Source organism: Xiphophorus maculatus, chromosome 7, assembly GCF_002775205.1.
Source record: "Xiphophorus maculatus strain JP 163 A chromosome 7, X_maculatus-5.0-male, whole genome shotgun sequence".
In the NCBI taxonomy this organism is placed as follows: Eukaryota; Metazoa; Chordata; class Actinopteri; order Cyprinodontiformes; family Poeciliidae; genus Xiphophorus; species Xiphophorus maculatus.
This window is the reverse complement of record NC_036449.1, coordinates 12,140,244-12,164,442: the sequence shown is the minus strand read 5'-3', so window position 1 is coordinate 12,164,442 and position 24,199 is coordinate 12,140,244. Positions and strand designations below refer to the sequence as shown.

Genomic DNA, 24,199 nt, shown 5'->3' with positions numbered 1-24,199 from the left:
CTTAGCATGCAGGCCGATATTCTTTCAAATGGCATGCTTGTCTAAATTGGCATCGTGCCCATGTGCTGAACATGCCCATCAAACGAGTTCCACTCCAGCGGTCTGGCACATGCATGCTTGTCACGTTCGGTGGCAGCCACACAACAAAGCTTGCTGGAAAGACAATTCATTCCCCCGTCCGTCGTTCCACAGATGTTTGCTTTAATTCCTTCCTGATTGGGAGACTTTGGTACCTGCTCCATCAATCAGCGAAGAAAAAGCAAACACAAGCAAAGTGAAAAATCTCTTTTGATCAGAACCTTCAGATGGGAGAGGACACTGAGCTTTGTTCAGGGTTTTTTGTTGTTTTTTTTTTAAAAAGAGGGAAAAGTCAAGACTCTTTAAAATGCACTCGCACGCACCGAATAGGGGCACTTTTTAGGATCTTCTGATTCCAGGAAATCATTACTCACCTCATGAGTTTCTGCTCTTTTCTGTAGAACCCGCAGTGTGTTAATCAGTGCTAGACGTGGTGGTTAACATATCTCCCTGTTGTAAAAAATAATTAACACAGAGCAGTGGGGATTGATAATGTTCAAACTGGATTGAAACAGTTGTAGATTGGGGCTTTGCCGCTGTTAAATGATTAGTTTGATGCAGGCGCAGGTGTTAGTCAGCTGAATGTGTGGCTGTGCTGCAAACTGTGAGACACAAACAACAACTATTAAAGAGGGGGATTAATCTCGCAGTAATTGCTTCATGTAAAGCACCTCTGAACAAGGCTTTAAGAGCAATTATGAGCAATCATATTAGTAGTTACAACTGCAAGGAGGTAATAACATCCTCGGCGTGGAACTGCAATCACCACATGGCTCAGAGACGCAGGAAACAATAATCTATTGATGAATGATGTCACTTTTGAGCTGAGCACACAGACACAATTTGATTCCTCATATGAACGTTGCATGTTTTTTTAAATATATATATACGAGCTGAGCCTGTTCTGCTGATTGAGGAGTTTGCATGTCTGTAGCATCATCAGCTCGTCCTCTTCAAATCCCAGCATTGATATTCACTGAGCGACATGTGATGACAAAACCCTTTAAACATCTTTTTATCCCCCAATTCCAGACTTATCTCCTATCTTTGCATCGCCAGGCTTTGAGGGGATCACAACACAATCCTGCAAGCGTATATTATACCTCCATTTTCTTCTTGCTGTTAAGAGGGAAGATGTCATGTTAAAAGGCAAAGGATAGATGTTGACCATTAACACTGTGACCGAGGATGCTGCTAAAATGTGCAGAGGACTTTCTTTTTTACTTATTTTTATCGAAAAATGCTTGTGAAAGGACATAAAATGTCAAGTTGTGTAAAGTTGCATCAAAGTTTTAGTTTAAGTTTGACTGCTAATGTCTCAGGAATAAAATATAGTTGCAAAAATGGATTTAATAAGTATGTTTGCAAAATTACTCATTTAAAAATCAACCATAAAAGAAGAAGAAAAAGAAACGTTTTATCAAATGTAACAGAAAAGAAAATGTACAAGAGAATTGTCAGAAATGCAAAACAAGGAGACCATCCATCCACTGTTTCTGCCCGTTTATCCTTGCAGGGTCACAAAAGGTCATAGTACAAGAGGCAGGGTACACCATGGACAGGTCGTCAAAACACAAAATATTAAAAGATGTTGTAGCAAAATGTAGAACTGGACAAAATAAAAATAAAAAACAGTAACTAAGTTGGCAATATACTAAGCAAAATATTGGCTGAAGACAGCAAAAGCAAACAAACTGATTCAATTAACCAAAGCAAGACAACTAAAACCTAAAACTTCAAACATTTTTTCAGCAAATTGTGAAAAACAAAACAATTTGTTCTTTCTGAAACAAAACAGGAGAAATACAGCATAAGCAAAGAAGAAAGAAACTCAGGCTTAATAATACAAAAACAAAAAAGAGGCAGAATATGCAAATTATAACTAATATGCAATCAGTGTGTTATAAAACAAAACTTTATAACTCAACACGGCAAAACAAAAATATGGAAGCTGTTTGGTAATAAAAAAAACAAATCACCAAATGGGAAAAAACAGAGAAAATTCAAAAAAATTACCAAGCAAAACAAAGCGACAAACAAATTCAAGTAAATAAACCAAAACTAACAATGTATCTTTATTGTAAAACAAAACATTTTCAAAGAATTTAAAGCATCTATTTTAAACAAATCAGAAACTGTACAAGAAAAAAATACAGGCTAAAAGAAATCACAGCAAAAATAGGAAAATAAATAAAGTTAGCAAAGAAAAAACATAACAGAAGAAACTCATCTTCAAAAATACAAAACTTTTTGATGATGTCAGCAAAAAAAGGAAGACCAAATGTTATATAAATACAGTAACAACAGTGCAATTAAGTCTGTAAAAACAAAATCAACAGAAAGTTAAACTTCCATCAAAAACTACATTTCTGTTGAACTAAATTAGAAATTGTTGTGTTTTTGTCTTTAAAGTTGTTTTTTTTTTTTTTTTGCAATATTTCTGAAACATACCCTGAGAAAATCGCGTTTTCTGAAAAACTGTCAGTGAAAATGTTTTATTTCTTCTGTTCTCAAATAGTTTAAATGTTGCTGCTGTGGTTTGTTGGGGAAAAAAAACCCTTCTGAAGCTTTGTTCCACTTTGATTTTCGCTCTATTTTCACAGTGTAGCGTTATTGGTTTTTCTTGTTGCAGTTTGTCCAAAGTCTGTCCAGACTTTTCCTGAAACTCTGCCAGCTGCCCAGCGAGGAACAACAAACGAACACCTTGTACAGTTTCTGCCGCCTGCTTGGGTGTTTTGACAAATCTACACGACAAGCTACTCCAGCGGTAAAAGATATAAAAAACTGATTTCATTATGTAGCGTATAGAGTGACAGCTCCAGAAGAGAAAAATAAAAATAAAAATCACGTGTATAAGGCAGTGTTTTGTTTGCATGCCAGCACAGACAGTGACCAAAAGTGATGCATTAACTTCCTGGTTTGTTGTTTACCTCCCAGCAGCTACAGTAGCAGCAAACCTTTGACCTCTCGCAAGGGGTCAGACAACCTCTGTGACTTTTTCTACAGCTTCGCCCCCTTACCGTCAGCGTCCCCAGATGTCCAACATCATCTCATGGATTATTGTGATATTTAGAGACAAGGAGATGAAATTACAGGCTGTTTGTTAACCCTCGCTCACTCGGCTCCCATCTCCCCAAACCCATCATCCGTGGCAAAAGATCCGCTTGCTGCCTCGTGTCACTCCATCTCTCCGTCACCTTGGCAACTGCTGCCGAGGTGAACCGCCATCTGGGATAGCCGACCCCATCCGCTGGCTGATTTCCACGGAGCTGCAGTCCACAGCACTGCCACACCGGCTGGTCTGATGTGCGGTTTATCACCCCACAAACGGGCTCATTAACTGATCCGTGATCAGTTCAGCCACTCTTGATGGGGTCAGAGGGGCTCTAACAGAAACATGAGGCAAATTATTCAGATTTGTGCTCAGTGTGAGAGCAAACTAATTTGTTTCAACAAATTTGGGGTGCTGATCTTCCTTAGATCCTCTGTGTCTACGTCAGTCTTCCTCTGTAAACGAGGACTCCTAAAAAATGTCCCTCGTTATCTTTTTTTCTAACCCACAAAACCAGCACATGATTTAAAATAAAAAGAACTTGGTATCTGTAGGTTACTCCACAATATCTAAAAGTGTAGACCAATCAAGGGGTTTTTTTAGGCCTTAAATGGTCACAAAAATCACAGATCACGTCTTAGTTTATCAAAACCTAAGCAGAGATGATGCTGATGAGATGTGAGCATGTGAATGTAAGAACAAATGATGATCATCTCATATATTAACATGGTTTTATTTCAAATTTATTAAATTATTGGTCTTCCATGAAAATAGACACATAGGGAAAAATAAATAGACTGAATCTTTACACAGGAGCACACAGCAGACCTTACATACAGTTTTGGGAATTTGTGCTAAATTCTTACTGAATAAAAGGAGTGTTCAACTTCACTTTTTTGCCATTTTTGTGTCACAACTTAATTCCACTTATGCACAACACAAAATGGGAGGTGATTAAATTATTATTGCTGGCTTACAAAAACTATTCATGGACAAAGTGAATAAAACAAATGTCTTTCTTTCAGGTCTAACAGGATGGACATGAAAATCTGCAGAATCACAAAGAAAACTTGTATTTTGTACAATTTAGGAAAAATGTTTAACTTTTTGTCTTCATATTTATGTAACTTTATATTTAGAGTACTTTATTCTTGTTTCTGTGCAGATTCTAGATTAGCGTTAATATTTTTTGTCCCAGAGACAGTATCACAGATAAATACCAAACAAACACAAAAGTAGACTTCTTCTCTTTTTTTCTTTTTGTTTCTTTTTTTTTTTTTTTTTGCTTCTGGAATGAACACATACAGAAAAACACTAAAACTGCGGATGGATTTATGATATATAAAAAACTTCTTCAGAAATTCTGGTGAGTCAGGAAACATTTTCCCTCCTCTTTGCTCTCAGTTTCTTGCCTTGGCGGTTCGTCCTGGCTGTTTTCACGTGTCGCTGTACATCCTCTTGCACTCTATGGAAGGAGACGGCGTGTCCGGACCGATGCTCCCCACCTGAGAATACGCGTCCTCCGGGGTGCGCGGCAGTCCAGGCGGCGTCATGCGCTTCTCCTTCTGCCTGCGGTTGCAGAACCAGACCCGGACCACCTCCTTCTCCAACTGCAGCGTGTCCGCCAGGGAGTTGATTTCCTGCGCGGACGGCTTGGGACACTTGAGGAAATGGCTCTCCAGCGCGCCTTTTACGCTCACCTCGATGGACGTGCGCTTCTTCCTCTTCCTCCCCTGCGTGGCAATCTTGTCGATGCTGGTCGGGCTCCCTGTCGTGGAGTCGGCCTCCTCCAGCCATTTGTTGAGCAGGGGCTTCAGTTTGCACATGTTTTTGAAGCTCAGCTGGAGCGCCTCGAACCTGCAGATGGTGGTCTGGGAGAACACGTTGCCGTACAGCGTCCCCAAGGCTAAACCTACGTCCGCCTGGGTGAAGCCCAGCTTGATCCGACGTTGCTTGAACTGTTTGGCGAAATGCTCCAAGTCGTCCGACGTCGGCGTGTCCTCGTCGGACTGCGGCTCGTGGCCCATTTCGTGGTGCTGGTGATGGTGCGTGTGGTGGTTGTGGCTCTGGTGGTGATGGTGGTGGTGGTCCAGCTCAGGGGAGTCCCCGCGCAGCAGCCCCGAATGAGCGAGGCTCTGCCCGGTGTGTGAGCTCAGCATCCCGTTGACTGTAAATCCTGAAGGCTGGGAGTAAACCAGAGACTGTTGCTGCTGTTGCTGCTGCTGCTGCTGCCCCTCGCTGATGCTGCTGATGTGCGCCGCGGAGCTTCCTCCCCAGCTTCCCGCGTGCGTCTGGTGAGCTCCCAGATGCGGGGACCTGTGGTGCAGAGCGGAGCCCGAGTGCAGGTCATCCCTGTTCCGCTTCACCTCCTGCGGCTGGGAGCTGGGGGGCCACGGGGAGCCGGTCTCTGCTGCTGCAGCGGCCGCCGCCGCCGCCGCCGCCGCTGCTGCGGCCGCTGCGTGAGGCAACGATGTCACCCACTGGTGGGCATGGCTCAGCATGTGTCCACCGTTGCTCGCCACCATGGCTCCATGCATGAAGTCTGCACTCTGCACCATCTTAACCGATGGGTCCCCTCTGTATCCGCCGGACACCGTGGTCACGGCGGTGGTGCCCGGCTGCATTCCAGCACCTCTCCGGTCAGAGTGCACGATGGGACCGGATAAAATCCTGCTGCTGGCCAAATACGGACCGGAGGTGGCTGCTGCCATCCCCCAAGGCATAAATCTGCAGATGTGTCTCACCTTTAGGTTTGGTCTTACTTTGCTTTAATCCATAAAAAAAAGCACCAAACACTCCAGAGACAGTTTTGACGAAAAAAAAGAAGAAAAAAAAATTTCAGCTTTTCATAAAGTTTACTTCCCTGTGTATCCCCGAGAGTTTGATAACTTTCTTGAGTCCCAGAATCCACGCAGGGCGTAATCCACTGTGCAGGTGATGAGAAGAGAGAGAGAAACAGAAAAAAAATACTCTTTCTTTGATCCGTTCCAAGCAGTCGATCCTTTATCATGAGATTAAATAACCTTGAAGTGATACGAATTAAAACTGTAAAACTGAAATTGTTTCACCTCCTCCTTTTGAATCTGCGCGATCTGGTGCGTCTTCTATCAGGAGCCACTAAGACGGATTGTGAGTTTACTCTGTGCCAAGGCTGCGTTTTGCTCCCACCATCTCCGCCCAATTACAACAGCAGGGCTGCGCAGACCCCCCTCCCTCTCCCCCCCCGCTGATTGGACGCTCTGCTGAAAGAGAAGTTTGTGTGTTTATGTGGTCGGTGCTCGGAGTTCCTGCTTTCAGGTAAAGATGCGACAATTTGATGGTGGGAAAAAGTATAAAAACACTCACGAAAAAGCCGCGTTTAGTGATGGAATAGAACAAAAAGGAGAAGATTTGATTAAATTACAATATTATTTTGTACGTACAATTATTATTATTTGCTGGACAATATATTCATGTAATTTGGAGCAGCCTGGGCTTGAATCGAAACTATCAGATTCGGGCAAAAACAAAAGCAAACAAAAAAGAAGGTGTTCGCGCGCGTCTCTCGTGCCTAATGGACCCCCCTTTGCATGTTGTAACCTTGAGGCGCGCGCCAGAGAGCTGTGCTGAAACATTTCTTCATTTTTTTTTTTCTAAGACCAAACAACACAAACCACTGCCTCGGTGTACACATGCAACCTCAGTCATAAAGTGGGGGGTTTTGTTTCACCGGGTCGCCTCGATTTTTACAGGGCGTCGGAGAGAAAATGAACATGGACACACGGAGGTTTGAGTCTGGAGGAGACAGCCAGGTGCTGGTCAGTCAACTTTCTGCTAATTTATATCTTTCCTTGGATTTGTCTTGGGCTGTGTCCAAAAAGGGAATGATAAATAGACTCCATTTCAGTTAAGGGTTTGGTAAGCCATTAGGGTTACTTTTAGCTTATTATGGCAGTGGCGTCCAACGCTGGGGCCAGGAGCCCGCTGGGGGCTGCAAATCAACAAGTGTGGTTTTGAGATTTTATAGATAGATAGATAGATAGATAGATAGATAGATAGATAGATAGATAGATAGATAGATAGATAGATAGATAGATAGATAGATAGATAGATAGATAGATAGATAGATAGATAGATAGATAGATAGATAGATAGATAGATAGATAGATAGATAGATAGATAGATAGATAGATAGATAGATAGATTCCTACAATAAATATATAAATCACACTAAATAACATAGTAAAAATATTTTTTGACGTGTTATTACAAGAGTTAAAAACAGATAGAGACACTGTATTGGTTTTGATGTTGTTTGTCTTGTTTCATACATGTAGAGCTTATGTCCATTTATTTTTTCGGTAATAGGCTAAAAACTTAATGAAGCACTGGATCACTTTGAATATTAAATATGCTATATTAACTGAATTTTGCAATCATTTACAAGTGCAATTTACAATCATATACATTGATGAAGCACCTCAGCAACAGGACCTTGCTGATACATGCTTTTTTTCTGATTGTCAAGATGGTTTTAGATATACATTTTGCAATATTAACACACACACACACACACACACACACCTATATATATATATATATATATATATATATATATATATATATATATATATATATATATATATATATATATATATATATATATATATATATATATATATGCGTACATGCGTGTGTGTGTTTAACCATATATATAGACAATCTGCATATATTACCACTTCTAATGCTCCTGGAAGGATGTGTAAACATACATAATCTTTTATTGCAGCTATATAAACTTGCGATATGGGAAAAAAATATCAAACTTCTGTTATTTTTTTTCAGTTGAAGGGAAAACATGCAAAGTTGTGATTTTTTTAAAACAAAATTCACATTTCCACAAATCCAGGTACCCTTAAAAATAAAAAAATAAAAAAAAAGTACCTGAAACATTTTTTTAAACTTGTAATTAGTTTCCAAAGTTAATCAGAGTGTGTAGGTACTTCTAATTAGTAAGCCAAACCTTCCTGTTTCCCTGGTGAATAGAAGTGAGGTGACAAAAAGTCCCAAGGTGACAGCTTAGGCCAGAATTTCTCTACAATAGGTGAAAATGGGATGTGGTACAGAGGTAAATTTCTCCCTGCTGCTGTTCAAAATTAATAAGATGAGAGAATTTTTAAAGTAAGTTGTTCTTTGTGAGTCATTTGCTATAAAGGAAACTACCACAAAGCTTGTGCACATATGGAGCAATAATTACAATGTTTAAAACCAAATGTATCTTTCCATCTCTACAGTAGGTGAGATGGAAGAACGATTTCAGTGAGGAGAACGATGATGGGTTTGTTAAAGTTTTAGTAGTCCGCTTTTAGAGAACAGCAGCATTTTCTTTTACAGGGTAATAGCACAGCAATGCAAGAGGAGCTTATTTTAAGATTTTTCGCACAACTTTAACACGGATGTTGATAAATGTGGCGGGGTTTGTATATAAACACACAGCCAAAGGCAAAAATTGTCTTAGGAAAAGTCTCAGTTAGAATTTATGGTGCTGCTAAAATGATTTTGTAGAATCAGTGGTCAAACTGTTTACTGCAGTAGCCCATTCAGCTAACTTAAAATACAGAAAAGCACCTTAAATATACGAAATATAACCACCGGGGCCCTCATTGAGCCACATGATGCAAAAAAAATAAATAAATGAAAAACTAAACTCTTGAAATTTCTGTTAAATCAAAACACCAGGAATATCACTGTGATACGTTTTTACACTTATCACAAAAACCTCCTTCTGACCATGTATGGGTGTAGAATAACATCTTCCACACCGTAAAATCTGCTCATTACCAAGCTGCAGTCTGTGAAACAGCCCAATGTGCATCCAAATGGCACAAAAAGCTCCACAGTGTTTCACATGTTGCGAGCGTCCCACCATAATGTGGGGAGACGCAGACAAATCAGGGAAGGCAGTAATGTTTTTCATGTGTTGTGCTGCCTGGTCACAGCTCTCGCTCCTCTATTTGTTATTCATGAAGGAAGCTGGGTGAAGAGGCCTTCTTATGATGCACATTTTTTCCCGCTGCCCCCACCCAGCCGCCCCTGCTTCACCCTCTCAACTGGGGAGCTGCTCGACAACTACAACTATAATCTGTTAACGAATGCTGCAATTAATCCAGCGTAATGAGCATGACACCGTCGGCTAATTGACATTATTGTTTCTTTACGATCAACCTCGGATCATGTGTGCAGAGACTCCCTCTGTCGCTCTCCCACCCCGGCCCCCCTCCTCCTGGTCCTCCTCCTGCGCCCTCTGTTCAGGCTTCAATATGCAGATCAGACATTTCTGTCCCCGGGGCTATTTTCTTTGGTGGACTTTTGAAAAATGTAAATGCTTCCAAAAAATTCCGAAAGAGAAAAGTAAAAGCTTTCGTCTGGCAACCAGGAGTTGTTTTTTTTTTCTTTTTCTTTCTCTTTTCCGTTAAGAGAAACAGATGATTTTCTTTATTCTTTTCTGGTGTTTTCGTTTGGTTTGCTTCATCAGTCAAGAGCCAAGCTAATTTAAATGAGAGAGGAGGACGGCCAGAGCAAATGCAACAAGAAATATATTCTCTACAAAGACAACACTGCAATTTTTTAAATAGTTTTTTAGCATAATTTTCTTTACAGATTCTCCCTCTACATAGGGTACTATAGAACAGCGTGAACTCTTTCATTTGGAATATTTGCATGAAGTAGATATTAAAAGACGTACAAAAAGAAAGAAACTGTTGCAATTTACTCTGGGCTCTAAAATGTGGCCTTTGCACACAGAAGCAGACTGTCTGCAGCAAACAATGCAAAGAGAAAACAGACCTTAAGTATCTCTGAGCACTCTTTATTTTCAACCGCTTCAGTGTTGTCCCACGATTCTGATCATGAGTGTGTTTGACCTTCAGCTCCGCCAGAGCAAGAGAGATCCTTCACAGCGTGAGGTCCCCATGCCCACAATCCCCCGCTGCGCGTGCTTGAATCAGGAGTAGAGGCAGTCGAGGGAAGACAGAGGCACCAGGACGGACGAACCGCGGTGGTGCAGCGTGCAGAGCAAATGAAAAGCGAAGGAGATGGAGGAGAAATGATCAAAGCGCATTCATCTCCAAGGTCCTCTTTTACGAAGACTGGGAAATATGAGACTAATGTGACCAGTAAAGCGCCACTTCAGTGATGGACGTTTTTAAAGGTTTAGCCATCGCTATCAGTGAGCCTGGATGTCATGTTTCAGCCATGTTGCAGTGTGATTCACAGAGCTTTCTTTACATCTTTGTCTGTTATAGAAAGTTTATTTATCAACTTTTCGTCCATTTATCGGAATGGACAGAAAACAGCAAACAAATGGTTTCAATTTAAAAAGATCTCAGTACTTTGAATCCTATATCCTGTTTTGAAAGACATTTATTTGCAATTACAGCTACAAGTGTTTTGACGTTTATCTATCAGCTTTCAGCATCTACAGACTAAAATTTTGGACCTTTCTTTTTTTGCAGAACAGCTCAGTGAGATTTGATGGAGAGCTTTTTTTGAACATCTTTAAGTTTTACCACAACTGAAATTTGAGCTCGGATCATTCTAACACGTTCCACAGTATTATTCCAGTATTGCACTAAATTTGGCTCCATCTTTCAGATAACCTTGACCAGCATCCCAGTTCCTTAGTAAAACAGAGCCTTCCCACAGAGTGACACCGCACACACTCTGTTCAAGTACAATTATCACACAGTTGATTATTGTCGCTTTGACAGATTTTCCTACCTGAGTTTTGAATCTCTCCTGCTCCTCCAGAGTTACCCTGGGCTTCATAATGTCTTGGTTATCGCTTGTGTCTGTTTTCATATTATGGTTTAAAGTGTGCTCTGTTCGTTGTTCAAACTCTAGGACGCAGGTCCATAACATAAACATGCCCTCAGCTTCTTCCCAGCTTTAATGGGGACAAATCTGGTGTTTTTCTTGCCGTTGTTTACTAGCTAATGTTCACAGCAGAACCATTAAAGCTCACTTTACATACTTAAACTGACACGCAGCTTTCAAGAACGCAGTGCAGAGTTTACTTGTAAGGTTTCAGATAATTTTTTTATTAGCAATCCTGTCAAAAGTCTAGAAGATGATGATAACGCTCATTTTCAGAAAGAGTTTAAAAGAAGCACTGCATTGTTTGTATCATGTGAACTGATTTTTTTTTTTTACTTTGGTGCAAGAAACTGACAATAAATGAATAAATTTACTACAGCAGTTTGTTATAATAGATTTTATTTTGGTGTATTGTAGTCAGGGAAGTGAAACCCATGCATTTTCTTTGGTCCAACTTTAAAATTGTGCACACCTTTGTGTTGGATTGTCACATTAAATCCAATACAACATTCACAAATGTGAAAAAGTTCAAGGTGTGTCGATATTTTTTGCAAGGCAGAGTGGGAAGGTTTCTGCTGACTAGTCCTGCATCTCTTACAGCCTAGAGAGAGCAGAAAGCAACTGGCCCAATCGTCAGTCCCAGATGCTGCTGCAGCTTAAAGGAAGGAACCCAATGGACAAATTCAAAGGGAAAACACAGTTGTGGGTCGGCCAATTATGGATGAATGCGAGGCAGTTAATGTGTGAAAATTACAATCATTAATCCCAGTAGATAATTTGAAAGGGACCAAAGTGATGCAGAGACAGAGTACAGCCCAGAAAGGCATCTCTCTTGCTGTTTTTCTATGTGTGCACCCAGGTGTTTGCAGGTGCTCGAAGCCTCTTTCTAAGTGTCTGTATTCATTAACATAATGGTGAGAGGTGTTCCAGGAATGATGGCGCAGAAGTCTATGATTAATGTTTATGCTAAACTAAACACGGAGTAGAACAACATCTGGGCCATCACAGAGGGAAAAAACAGAGGAAATTGCAAAAAGATGAGACTCTTGGCTTTGGAGCATCCAAATAAAGTCCCGACCTGCATGAAAAATGTGGCGCTTATACGACGGCGAAAAATAAGACATGTAAGATGGGTGTAGCTGGGGGGGTGGGATGACTTTGGGTTTTATAATTTCCTTTTAGGTTTTTTAGTCAAGCATGAGCAGAAAAAGTAGGGAAATACGGGGCTTCTGCAGTTGTTCTTTATGTTGGATTCATCCATGTTCTGTCTCCAAAGTTTCCTTCACTGAATACAACCGCAAACAGCAGGACAGAGAAATTTAGTCAGGAAATACCTGCAGCTCTGCAGTTCGTGGCTACAGACAACAGTTTCCCTGTGCCGGGCTCTGGACAGAGAGCCAAGTCAAACAGCCGGTGTCTCTGAAGGCCTGGCCAGGCTGAATCTGGCTGGCCCTGGGCCTTTCATAAAGGCAGAGAGCGCTCTCTGAAGCTCCCACCGAGGCCCACACGGTTATAAAGGTGCTCTGTAGTTAAGATTAATCCTCTAGTGGATTTGGGGGGGAAAGAAGGAAGTATTACAAAGAGAAATATTAAGTGACTGATACAAGCAGCAGAATGATTTTGGGGTGTTTACATGGTCCTCTAAAGAATAAACTACATTCCTGTTGCTATTAAGTATCGAAATTTGTTTATTAATCATGGTTTCATTAATCAGATCCTTTCATGGATTGTTTCAGTTTTAAAACTCAGAGATACGTTTTCAAACTTATCAGATGGAGATTAAGTTGAATGCTGATAAAAGTAATGAAAGTGAAACAGTGTCCGTCAAAAGTGTATAAACCTCTGTCTAGATTTCAGGTTACTTAAAACTTATCGAACGAATCATTTCCAAAATTTCCCTCTGTGAAGTGACATCTATCTCTTACAATAAGCTGAAAGAAAACTGTTAGAGGGAAGCATCTGAACAATTAAAAACTTGGAATATGTTGGTTGAACAAGTTTTTATATCCTTATATTAAAAATTTGTTGGAATGCTTTTGATTAAGTTTTCCTCTTGAGTTCACACACGCCTTTAGTTCAGGGAATCTGATTAACGTGAAATGAAGCTGAGCTGGATTTTGCTCATTTTTGACATTTGCTCATACGCATCCTTTAGCTGAAGTGATAGTTTGCAGGAAGGTTATAAAAGAAAAACAATAAAAGTATCAGTTGGGAATAGAGCTTAAAGAAAACATGCAGTATTACATTATGTGTAAGTTTAGAAAATATGGACGACGACAAAAAGTTGAGCATTTTTCCTAGTAAAACACAAGCTGGAGACTGGTTGCAGAGACCGATAGTTATGTTTTAGCATCTCCCGATAAGTACCGGTTAGCTCCTGTATCATACATGGACTGAGAAACTACAACAGAACCAATGAAACCAACCAGGCCTGACTAAAATCTCCTAAAATCCCATAAGAGAACGTGAAGCAACCAATCTCGAATTATTGTACCAAAATTCCAAAATGGTTCTGTTTGGCACAGGAACATCATTAGTTATTGCCAAAAATAATGCTAACAGTGAAACATGGTTGTGGCAACATCATGATCTGGGTCCCTTTCCGTCAGCTATGGTTTTCATTGAGCTGGATTAAATCCTGAACAGGTCCAAATATTAGTTTGACATAAAGAATTTGGTAAAGATTTTGAATGACTCAGCCAGAGTTGAAAACTAAACCTGACATAAATTTCTGAAATCCTCTCAAGAGGGATGCGGACAGGAAACGGCGCTACAATCTGATAGTTTTGGAGAACCTTTATGAGGCAAAGTAAGCTCTTATCGTCAAGTCATAGAGTGGGATTATGATAGATTCTGAATGCTTGGATCAAAACAAGGTTGTGGTTTAAGTATGCAGACTTCAACCAGGTTATTGTAGGCTTTAATAACAGATTTATTTGTTAATCCAGTTAGGATTTTCAGTATTTGTATGAGATTAAAGGTCGAAAAGATTTGATAATGATTTACCAAGGTCTCTTTTTTTCCCTTACTCTTAAAACTTGAAATTTTAGCCAGTATGTGTACAGACTCTTTCAAAAATTAGAACATTACTGAAACCCTCTTTTATTTCAGGAAGTTAACCACACATTGAAACACATTATGTAGAATAATTACACACAGATGGGTGTTTGAAAGTCCTTATTTCTGTTAATTATAATGACTTTCCACTTACAGGTAATGAAAACATGACATTTAAAATTAAAATATTATATAAGACCAATAAAAACATAGCAATGTAGGTTTAATGGAATGTATGCTCAATATCCTCTTAAACATTATTATTTTCAAAAGGTACTTTTAATCTGACAACTGAGACTCATCTAAACACATATGCTAATTTATTATGTAAATTATGACTGTACATTTAAAAAACACCTGTGCTATGGACTGACATTTCTGTTACCAAAAAATAGTCTTTCAATATATATGTAGTTTGGTAAACTTTAATTTTCTGACTAGCTGAATTATGCTTTTGTTAAAGCATAATTATGAGCCTAGTTAAAAAAAAATAATACTCTAAAATGAGCTTTACATTTTAACATAATTATTTGAATTTATTCTCTTTTTGATGATATTCGGATTTATTGAGATTCAGCATTTTTTAACTATAGCTGTATAACTTTGGTATTTATACTCTTTTATGAAAGAATATTTCTGCCGAGGTTCGCTGGACCAAAAGCTGAAGTCCCCTTTAATTATTGATGAAGCGTTTTGCAGAAAGTATAAGAGCCAACTTAGGCGGCACACAAACATCCCACTGTACGAGGAACCACAGCGTTTTAGATGAGGAGAAACACAGATGCGAGGACTTCCAACCTCGCACCAACATCCCACATATGCTCCCTGTGAGTCAGGGGGAATCTGTGTCAAACGAGGGCGGCGTCCCGAACCTGTGAGAGAGCGTTGCTGGTTGCAGCGTTTGACCCACCCCCTCCCCGCGTTGAACTCGGTTTCCGCAGACCCCGCAGCTCACCTTGTGCCATCGAGTTGGCCTGCGTGCTCAAAGCGCACGAGCAGGATCAGAGACGACCTTGGCATGCACACAACGAAAACACAGCCCACTTCAGCGTCTGTCTTTGATGTACATTATCAAAGGCCTTCTCTCCTCCTCTCCTCCCCGGACCAAAGGCTACTATTGTTTTTGTTGTTGTTATTGATATTGTTTTCCAGCCTCATAACACAAAGCAGTCTGACCATGACTCCGATGCTAATGTGGAGGTGGAGAGGGTGTTTTAATGAGCTGCCGAGTAGATCAGAGGGGCTCAGGGGGGGCCGCAGAGGGGGGAAATAGGTAGCTCTGAACATCAAAACAAAGCTGGTGCTCCACAGTTTCTGCTTTTCGCCAGCCTTGACCTTTAAATGCAACGTAAACATCCAACTTCAATTCTACGACTTTAAGCCAAATAATGCAGAAAGATAACCGATGATAGAGGAATACCTTCCACTGGTCACAATCGATACTTGTCTCCTACTGACTGTTAGAGAAAAATGGTGTAAAACCAGACACACAGAAGCACATAAAACATTTACTTTATGTGTTGTGGAATAGATTTAGTGCAACTTTGAGAAGGGCTATGAAAAATACAGAAAACGATTGAAATTTGTTAAGAAAATCTGTATTTTCATCTGCTTCTTATCATGAACAAAAAGTGGTAATGACATTAGTCAGATAAAGATTAACAGATTAATCTATCATAGTCATTAAGCTATCATCATCAGCAGAATCATTATTGTCAGGGATATCACAGTAATGCAATATGCTACAACAAATAACAGCAGAAGCCTTAATTCATTGTATAAAATTCTTATCCACGGTTTTTAAAGTACAGAGTAAAATACGCAAATGTTGGTGATCACCACAATGGCCACTTCTAAATAGTCACAAATCTGCAGCACACAAGTAATTGTGCTATGTGTTTCAAAAATGTCCTGCCTGAGACGCTTCATGTCTCCCAGTGTAAGAGACGTAGCTCAAACATTTTTTTGCAAACACTGCATTTGAGAGATGGTGGGATAAAAACTAGTCTCTGGATCTGGAGAAGAAATAATTTATAGAAAAAGGTGAGGCTGGAGCAAAACAGGATGAGAGAGAAGCAGAATGAGCACTACAACTAAAGATAAATTACAGGAAGGAAAAAGGATGAATGAAATGCATGCAGCATAAAACGAGGACAAATTTTAACATCTTTATTTTTAAGCTGAAACTTCTGATTATGTCCAAAAACCTTTAGTTTCCAACATCACAAAGCTTTGCAAGCTTCTCCCTCTACCCTACAAATGCAGTGATGGTCATTGTGGCCAAACACTTCCATTTTTATTTCTTCAGATCATAGAACATTTTGGAAAAATGTGAAGAAATAGTGCTTGTACAGAACCCCTCTCCTTCCTAAATATTTTTGGGAAACATTTAAGAACCTAAACCTACTCTTGTTTAGGAATAGGTCCAGATCTGGATATTTAACTGGTGTTTCCACTTGCAGGCAATTGTCTGACCAGATAAATTTGGCTCTTTCAAACTTCTGGAAGTTGCACTTAAATGCAAACTAGATTGTGGAGTTTCAAATTTCCCTTCCTGCAATCTTGGCTGATTTATTTGGACTTTCAATGATGTCCATGGAAGTCGGGTGTCTTCGATTTTGCCTAAAAATACGCCCAGATGTGTGAATCCAATTGCCGGAAAATATATGTAATTTCATCTATCATAAACTCACAAAGGAGAAAAAAATGTTTTGTAAGACAATCAATTTAGTGTGTGTACATTTTCTGAATTTAAATAAAAATATATTTTTCATCATTCTGGCCATTTAGCACATATGAATAAAACAGAAATTGTTCAGCAAGAGTCAAGGTCAGACAGTTATTTATCTTTTTATGCTGAGTAGATGTCTGATTTAAATAGTTTGAAATGTATTCAGAGATGAGCTCCACTACCACACATTTTCAAACTAGATTATTGCACCAAAAGTTTTTAACTGCTTTGGGCAAATGTAAAAAAAAAAAAAAAAAAAAAAAACCTTTTATTTTATGCAAATTGTTCTGAAGGTGTTTAGAAATTTGCACCTCTACAGCACACGTACAGCTATAACCAGAGAACATTCACTTGAATAACACATATGCCTCTGAAAAGCAAACACATTTTCATCATCTTGTCTAAACTGTCCTTATATTACTGCAAAAAAAAAAAGAAAAACAATTAAAGATGCATTTTTATCAAGTCTTCAAGCCAGGTTAGAGATCAGCAGAGGGGGAAAAGAGTTGTTGAACAAAACAGATGGCAGGAAGGGAAAGAAAAGACTTGTTTACCTTTCCTCCCTTTCTGGGTGAAGGGGTATTCATTAACTGCTGTGTAAATCAATCTGCTTCTTCTTAAAGGCCTGTCAATTTAACCGTGATGTCTGGCAGCCTGACATCGCTCACTGGATATTTAACTTGAAAGCCAATTAATCATCATGATTAATTCACTCACAAACTGCATGAAACTGTTCCGCTTTATGTTTCGGAGCGAGAGACGAATTTTCCCCCAACATCAAACGAGAAAGAAACGAGAGAACAAGAAAGTCCCGATCACTCTTTATCAGACTGTGGAAAACACTGTTTCAGCTGGATGTCTATTCTCTCTCTTTCTGTTTCTCTCCGCCTGTTTCCTACAAAGCCAACACTCGAAAGGTTCCTCTGCAAACACTGCACTTCTGAAGAAAAAGCAACCAGTCCCGGTGATTATAGAGTGGTGACTGTAATTGGATTTGTATGTTAGTGCGGGTTTGAACAGTCAATATGAATTTGACTGCGCACATAAAGAAAGAAAAAAAAAGACCCTAGGAGCAGGGACAAAGAAAATACATATGTGCTTAGCGCTGCTCGCCGTGTTCCGCCTGGCTAATATTTTTCTCGCTTAACCTTAATATGTCCACCTCTTTCTCAGTGGAAAAAAAGGGGGGGATTACAGATCAGGAAAGTGGAGTGTGAATATGTATTCCACTCAGTTCGCTATCATCAATTTCTAAAGTCTCAGTTGTGGTAATGGAAATGACCTAAACTGTGTGCAGAGTTACTGAGAAAGAGGGTCGCACTATCAGCAAACGAGAGATGGCTTTTGCGTTCTTCAATCATCTTCTGTTCTTTCCTCTGCTCATTCACTGAGCCGCGGGAGAATTTAATCCATTCCTTTGGCTGCACGGCTCCGATAGACGGCCCCCAAAAGTGTGTTTTTTAATCGCACCTTTCTATCCTATTTTGCGGTGGAAATGGACGTTGCATAATTGGAGCTGCTAAAGAAAGCTCTCAAAGTGTCACATTCATCCTCTTGTGGATCTCACCACGATTGACCAAAGCTGATTCAACCACTTAAATAAGTGAAATAGTAGTTGAAAAATTGCAGCAATCGGCTGACTGATGACTTCCTGCTCCAGTCACAGTTAGTGCTACTTTCCATTGGATGACACAGATCAGCAGATCAATACACTAATGAATCTTTTAGCCCCTGAAATCATTGAGAACGTTCTTTAGTTGCTGTCTAATCTGTTTTTGGAAGCAGAAACTATGCTGGTAAAGTTGACCGCATTTTTTCCCCTACATTTTTGCCAGAGGGAAAGGATTCAATGTGTGCAGCAACATCTGCTGAACATGTGTAACGTCTTCAAGTTACACCTGAGCTGGTTGTTCTGAACACTCAGAGGAAAAGTCCCAACACTCAACTGTAAATTGGTGCTTGTTTGAGACAAGCTATTTGGATTGAAAAAAAAAAAAAGTTATATATCAGACAGGTCTAACACCATTCATTACTGGTACATTAAAACACTGAATCTCAGACGCAGCAGACCCAGGTAGGATGAATAAATGATTTTAATAATGAATGTCCCAAAAAAGTCCACACAACCAGGCAGCACGACTGAGCAGAAGCCAGGGCTCAACGCCGGTAGCAACTGGTAAACTGAATGGACAAGACGAAGGACTGAACGCACATTAGACGAGGACCCCACAGAGACACAGGTGGCACTAAATACACACGGGGTAATCAGGGAAAGAGAAACACCTGGGGACTAATCAAAGGGAGACAGGACAACACGGAGACACAGGAAACTCAAAATAAACACACAGAAAAACACAGATCCTGACAGATTCCAGTTTACTGTATTTTGTTTTGAAGTGTTGGGTGATATCGGAAACCGTTTAAGTTGACTCATAAGTGCCTTCTCTATAATAATCATCTTAAAGCTTTCTGAAATAATTTCAAAGATTTCATGCCAGCTTGACATTTAAATTCAGAATAGAATAGAAAGACTTTATTGTCATTGCACACAACCAGCCTTCCCACAAGTAAAGCTAAATTGCGAGCTTTCAGAGTGCTTGATTGCAATAAAATTTCAAAACAACAGAACAAAAATGTAAAGACAAATAAGAAGCAGCATTTTTATTAAATATACAACATAATTAGTTTGTTGCACATGAAAGTTTATTGCATGTGCGACAGAAAATGGTTAAATCATGCTGAAATCCAAAGTTTCTGTCTGACACTGAACTAGTTGCTAAGTTGATCAATCACTGTGTAGCTCTTTTAATTAACTTCTTCACCTTTCTGGATAGGCCTCCCCTTTACACACAGTGATACACAAACTCAACACCCAGCAACAACAAACCGCCTCCTGCTGTGCCAGATCCTGTACCAAACTGTCCACGACGCGAGGCCGAACCTCTATTTGAGGAGCTGGACATGAAAGCAACCGCAGACCCTCCACGTGGGCTTGTATCGGATCTTAATTAAAAAGCTCTGCATATTATTTTCTGTAACAAAGGGAAATTTGGGGGTTCATTTAAATCCAATTAGGCCTGCACTGATGCCTCGGGAGATGAGGGAGTAATTGGTGTTTGAACACGAAGGTCTTTGTTCTGAGCTCCGGTAGATTGATAAAGGCAATGAGCGCACAACGTAGCAACTGGAGCTGGGACCAGGCTGTGAATTTGCAGTGGAAGGGTGCAACCACACCAGCACCTCATAACAGGACAATTAACAGTGAGTTAATTGTTAGGATTTTTAAAAAAAAAAGTTATTCTTGGCCCATATACTGCAGGAGTTACTGAAAAGATCACCTGAATCGATTGATTGAGCCCCACTGTAATTCAATTGAAGGTTTTACGAATTTAAGATCAGAAACCAAAGATATGTTTATTATGTGGCCACCATCTTTTCGTCCGCATTGAATAAATACTCTGGTGCTACTTAGCTAAGAGACCAAATGTTTAATTATCAATCATCCACCCAACAATCCATCCCTCTAAAAATAATACATGCATTCACACTAAACCATCACAACACAGATATCACCTGCAGTCAGTCACAGGTGACCACCGCTATAATTCATAAAAGGACAAACACATTGCATTTTTTCTTCATAAAGATGCAGCTCTGAAAAAGAATTAAGAGACCACTGCACTGAACCCCATTGAAAACCTCCTGGTTATTCCACCAAATATTGATTTCTGAACTCTTCCTGAGTTAAAGTTTTAATATTGTTGCTTCTAAATGAATATTAACTTGTTTTCTTTGCATTATTTGCGGTCTGAAAGCCCTGCATCTTTTCTGTTATTTTGATCATTTCTCATATTAAATGTTTGCTTGGAATTTTGGATATATGCTGTCAGTAGATTATAGAATAAAAAAATAATGTTCATTTTACTCAAACGTATACCTATAAGGAGTTAAATCAGAGAAACTGATCATTTTAAGTGGTCTCTTTCTTTTTCCAGAGCTGTAAAATACTACCTACATCTCTCCACACCAAACAAATGCAAGGATGGTTGGTAATCTCAACATGCGTGCTGCTAAGGAGCAGAAAGTTATATATTTTTAAGCTATAGCAGCAGTAAATCTTTAGCAATCGCAAACCTTATGTAAGCCAAGCTGTATCTGAATTTATTTTGTGTTCCTGATTTTTATGTGCAAGTGTGTATATATGCTTATGGCTGCGATCAGGCCTTATTTTTGACTACTTTTTTTTAGCTGGTCCTACTGAGAACACCAATACCACCTCTTCACATACGTTCATGTTTCCTTTCCCATTCCTCTGCTAGTTATTAATGGTTGGTAGAAGTGAAATGTAACCTAATATTATTGTTTCTTTTTGTTGTTGTCCTGTACCCATTAGTTAGGTTCACATCTATTTCACAGTCTTTTTTTTTAAAAAAAAACAAGATAGTTTTGAATGAATTACCTAAGTTGTGTCTGAAATTGTTTGTGTTATTTCATAGTTTTAAAAATAACCCCAAAAAATATTGTTGGTAACTTCAAGTTTTTAAATAACAAGGTAGTCTCAAAAAGATTAATTAAAAATATATATTTTTGATAGGCTGATATTTTACCCAACACCTCAGCTTGAGTGTTCAACTGTGTTGAATTATATTAAATTACTAAACCTAGAGATTTATTGCTATAGTACAGAGAGCAATCACTATTTCTGTTCTTCTGTATTTAAATTAAAAGGATGCTTAAGTAATTGAATCATGAAATCAATATAATGGAAGTAACCTTACACCTGCTTCATCCATGTGTTTCCTGAGATAACATCCTGCATTGGACATTTCAGACGAGTGAAATCTTCACTTTCTTATAACTTCTCTCAAGGTGATTTTTTTTTTTTGCTCAGGTAATTTGACCAGGAGCACTGCTGCTAGATATCCACCACAATGCTGTTCAGGTCACATCTGCAGGGGCCAGAGATCAAACGATGAAGACTGAAAGGCAGCTTTCTTGGCTTAAGGCCAAGGTCATAGGGTCAGAGGTCAGTGTCTTGGTTTAGCCTCATCCTGCCCTTGGCCTTCAGTAGATCAATATCAGGAGGTTTTCTTTCTGCTTCAGTCAAGCAATCAATGCGGTATTTACATTTTGCTCAGTCACTCCATACCTATCCCAGTGTCCCCGTGTTTCACACCTCCACTATCTGAGGCCTGCAGAGTTCCTTTGGTCCATTTCTTTCTGCCCCCAAGTCATTTTGAATTTTTCATGGAGACCATAATGTTGTTTTCAAACACAACCTTGTTTACTTAACTTTTAGAGGAACCTTAGTTTTGCTTGTTTTCTTTTTTTAGATAGATTTACTTTAAGGTATGTGGCTTCTCCCTGCTTTGTTTGACTCCTATCCACAACCTCAGGCTTATTTACCCTAGAGGAACATTTTCTAGAAAGCAGGACAGTTTTCTGGGGTTAATATTTCCCCAGTGCCTAGAAACAAATTACCATGGTAGAAATAGTAGAAATTTATCCCAGATAAACATTCTGATATGGATGTTACAATCCCAAAGTGTTAGACCTGTGGTTTTCATCTCTGTTTCTGCTTTGATCATTAGTTTATTGTTGTTATTTTTTGCTAACATCTTTTTATTTTAGTTTTTACTATGTGTTAGTTTGTTTACTCTTATCATTTGTGCTTTGGACACGTTAGTTTCAGATTTCTCCTTTCGTCTATGATTTCTCTGTCTCAGCTTTGTTTGAGCCTGCGTCCCTGTCCAGCTTCTTCTTCTTGGATCAAATACTTGATCAAAAAATTATTCACAGAACTAATCCAAACATCAGGTAGCAAGTGTTTCATCGTTTCTCATCGTTTTTCATCATCCACCATCCCTTGCCCCACAGATGTGCAATGCATCTGCATAATATGGTATGAGATTAAGCTACAAAGTTAAAAGCATTCTTAGCTTTGTAGCGTTAATGCCATGCTGGACTTTTCTGAAAGTTTCAAGCAAAACACCACCTCCAAGTCAGTAGAAGGAAACAATGTGGTGTTATGTAATAATAAAACCTTTGGGAAAAAAAGACCAAACCTCATCTACAACCTCTCAAACTTCAGCCTCGATATAAAAACGTTTCCTTCCACAGCTTCTACACATGGACTCCTTCCACTCTCCTTCTTTCACTTTCAAATATTCTTGTTTTTTCATCCATACCAAAGTGGGCTCAGGCTTGTCCTACTTACTAAGAAAGACTTCTTGAACTTCGGCCATACATCATCAGAGTTCCCTCTTTTTCCTTTTCCATCTTTAATATTTAGGTGTGGTCTGCAGTAGCAATGTTGACATGTTAAAGATCAAATTACAAAAGGAAATTATGGACTAAACTCTTGGTTCAAAATGTTGCCTCATTCCTTTTACATTTTCTGATTTATCACACACCTAGTCACAGGATTATTATTTAGGCTTGACTAACATATAAATAAAAACATTAAATCACTTACTTTACCTTTTCTCTATATACAGTAAGTCCAATGTTATTCAACCAGCTAGGCCATCACTTCCACTTATTTTTGTTCTATTGCTGTGTGTTTTGTACTTTTGAGACGCAGTACATTCTTTATTCTATGAACTTCCACTTTTAGATATATGTTAGCTTTTCAGCCATCATCTTTGGCCGTACAATTATCTTCTTAACCCTGCTGAATTGCCTCCTTCTCCTTGCTTTTGACAGACTACCATGATTAGCTTTCCCCTTTTTACTTTTTATCTACTTTATTGTTTCTTGCCCGTTAGCTTCCCTTGCTCTCACCTTTTGTAGCCGCTATCATGAGCCACTCTCCATCCTCTGCAGGTTCTCAGTAACATGGGACATTTAGACAAACTGAAGCTAGGTTGTTTGGACAGTGTTTCCTATTAAATGGCCCTTCCTTTATATTCACACATGGTGCATTTCCAGTCCCAGAGCAATTATACACATGACTACACATGGAGCTAAAGGAACGGGTTGAATCTTTATCACCAGGCAAAGAGCTGCAGCTCTGTGAGTTGAACTGAGCCGCCTGCCTTCTGTGCTTGGGTCTGCGTTCGCTGCCAAAGAAGAGGGAAATATTATTTTATTCTAATCTAATGACTGGGATTCAGACAGGGAAACATAAAAAGTACCTCAATTAGCATTTCGCATTTCTTGCAGAATTTCTCCACCAACAGAGCAGAGATAATTATTCTCTACGACTAGGCTTGGTAAGTCCAATAATATCACTTTGAATGACAATGACAAAAAACAGTTCCAAGCAAAGTCCTGGCACTATGTTTCACTTGAAGCTGGTCCTCTATATTATGATCCAACCATCTTGATGGGCTGCTTTGTATCTGCAATAAAACTAAATACATTTGTCAAAAGATTTTATGTTTATTTTTATGGGGGGGGGGGGGGAGAATAATAATGCAGTGTTA

The 24,199-nt window shown here is 39.3% G+C and overlaps 1 protein-coding gene across 1 annotated transcript; it reads right to left on the bottom strand.

The window, feature by feature from the left end:
• Positions 1 to 4,398: 4,398 nt before the first annotated feature.
• Positions 4,399 to 6,249, bottom strand: LOC102227928 (POU domain, class 3, transcription factor 3-A). The gene has a single exon (XM_005798052.2). It carries the CDS (start codon positions 5,851 to 5,853, stop codon positions 4,567 to 4,569), a length of 1,287 nt encoding a protein of 428 aa, XP_005798109.2. The 5' UTR covers positions 5,854 to 6,249; the 3' UTR covers positions 4,399 to 4,566.
• Between the last annotated feature and the right edge of the window lie 17,950 nt (positions 6,250 to 24,199).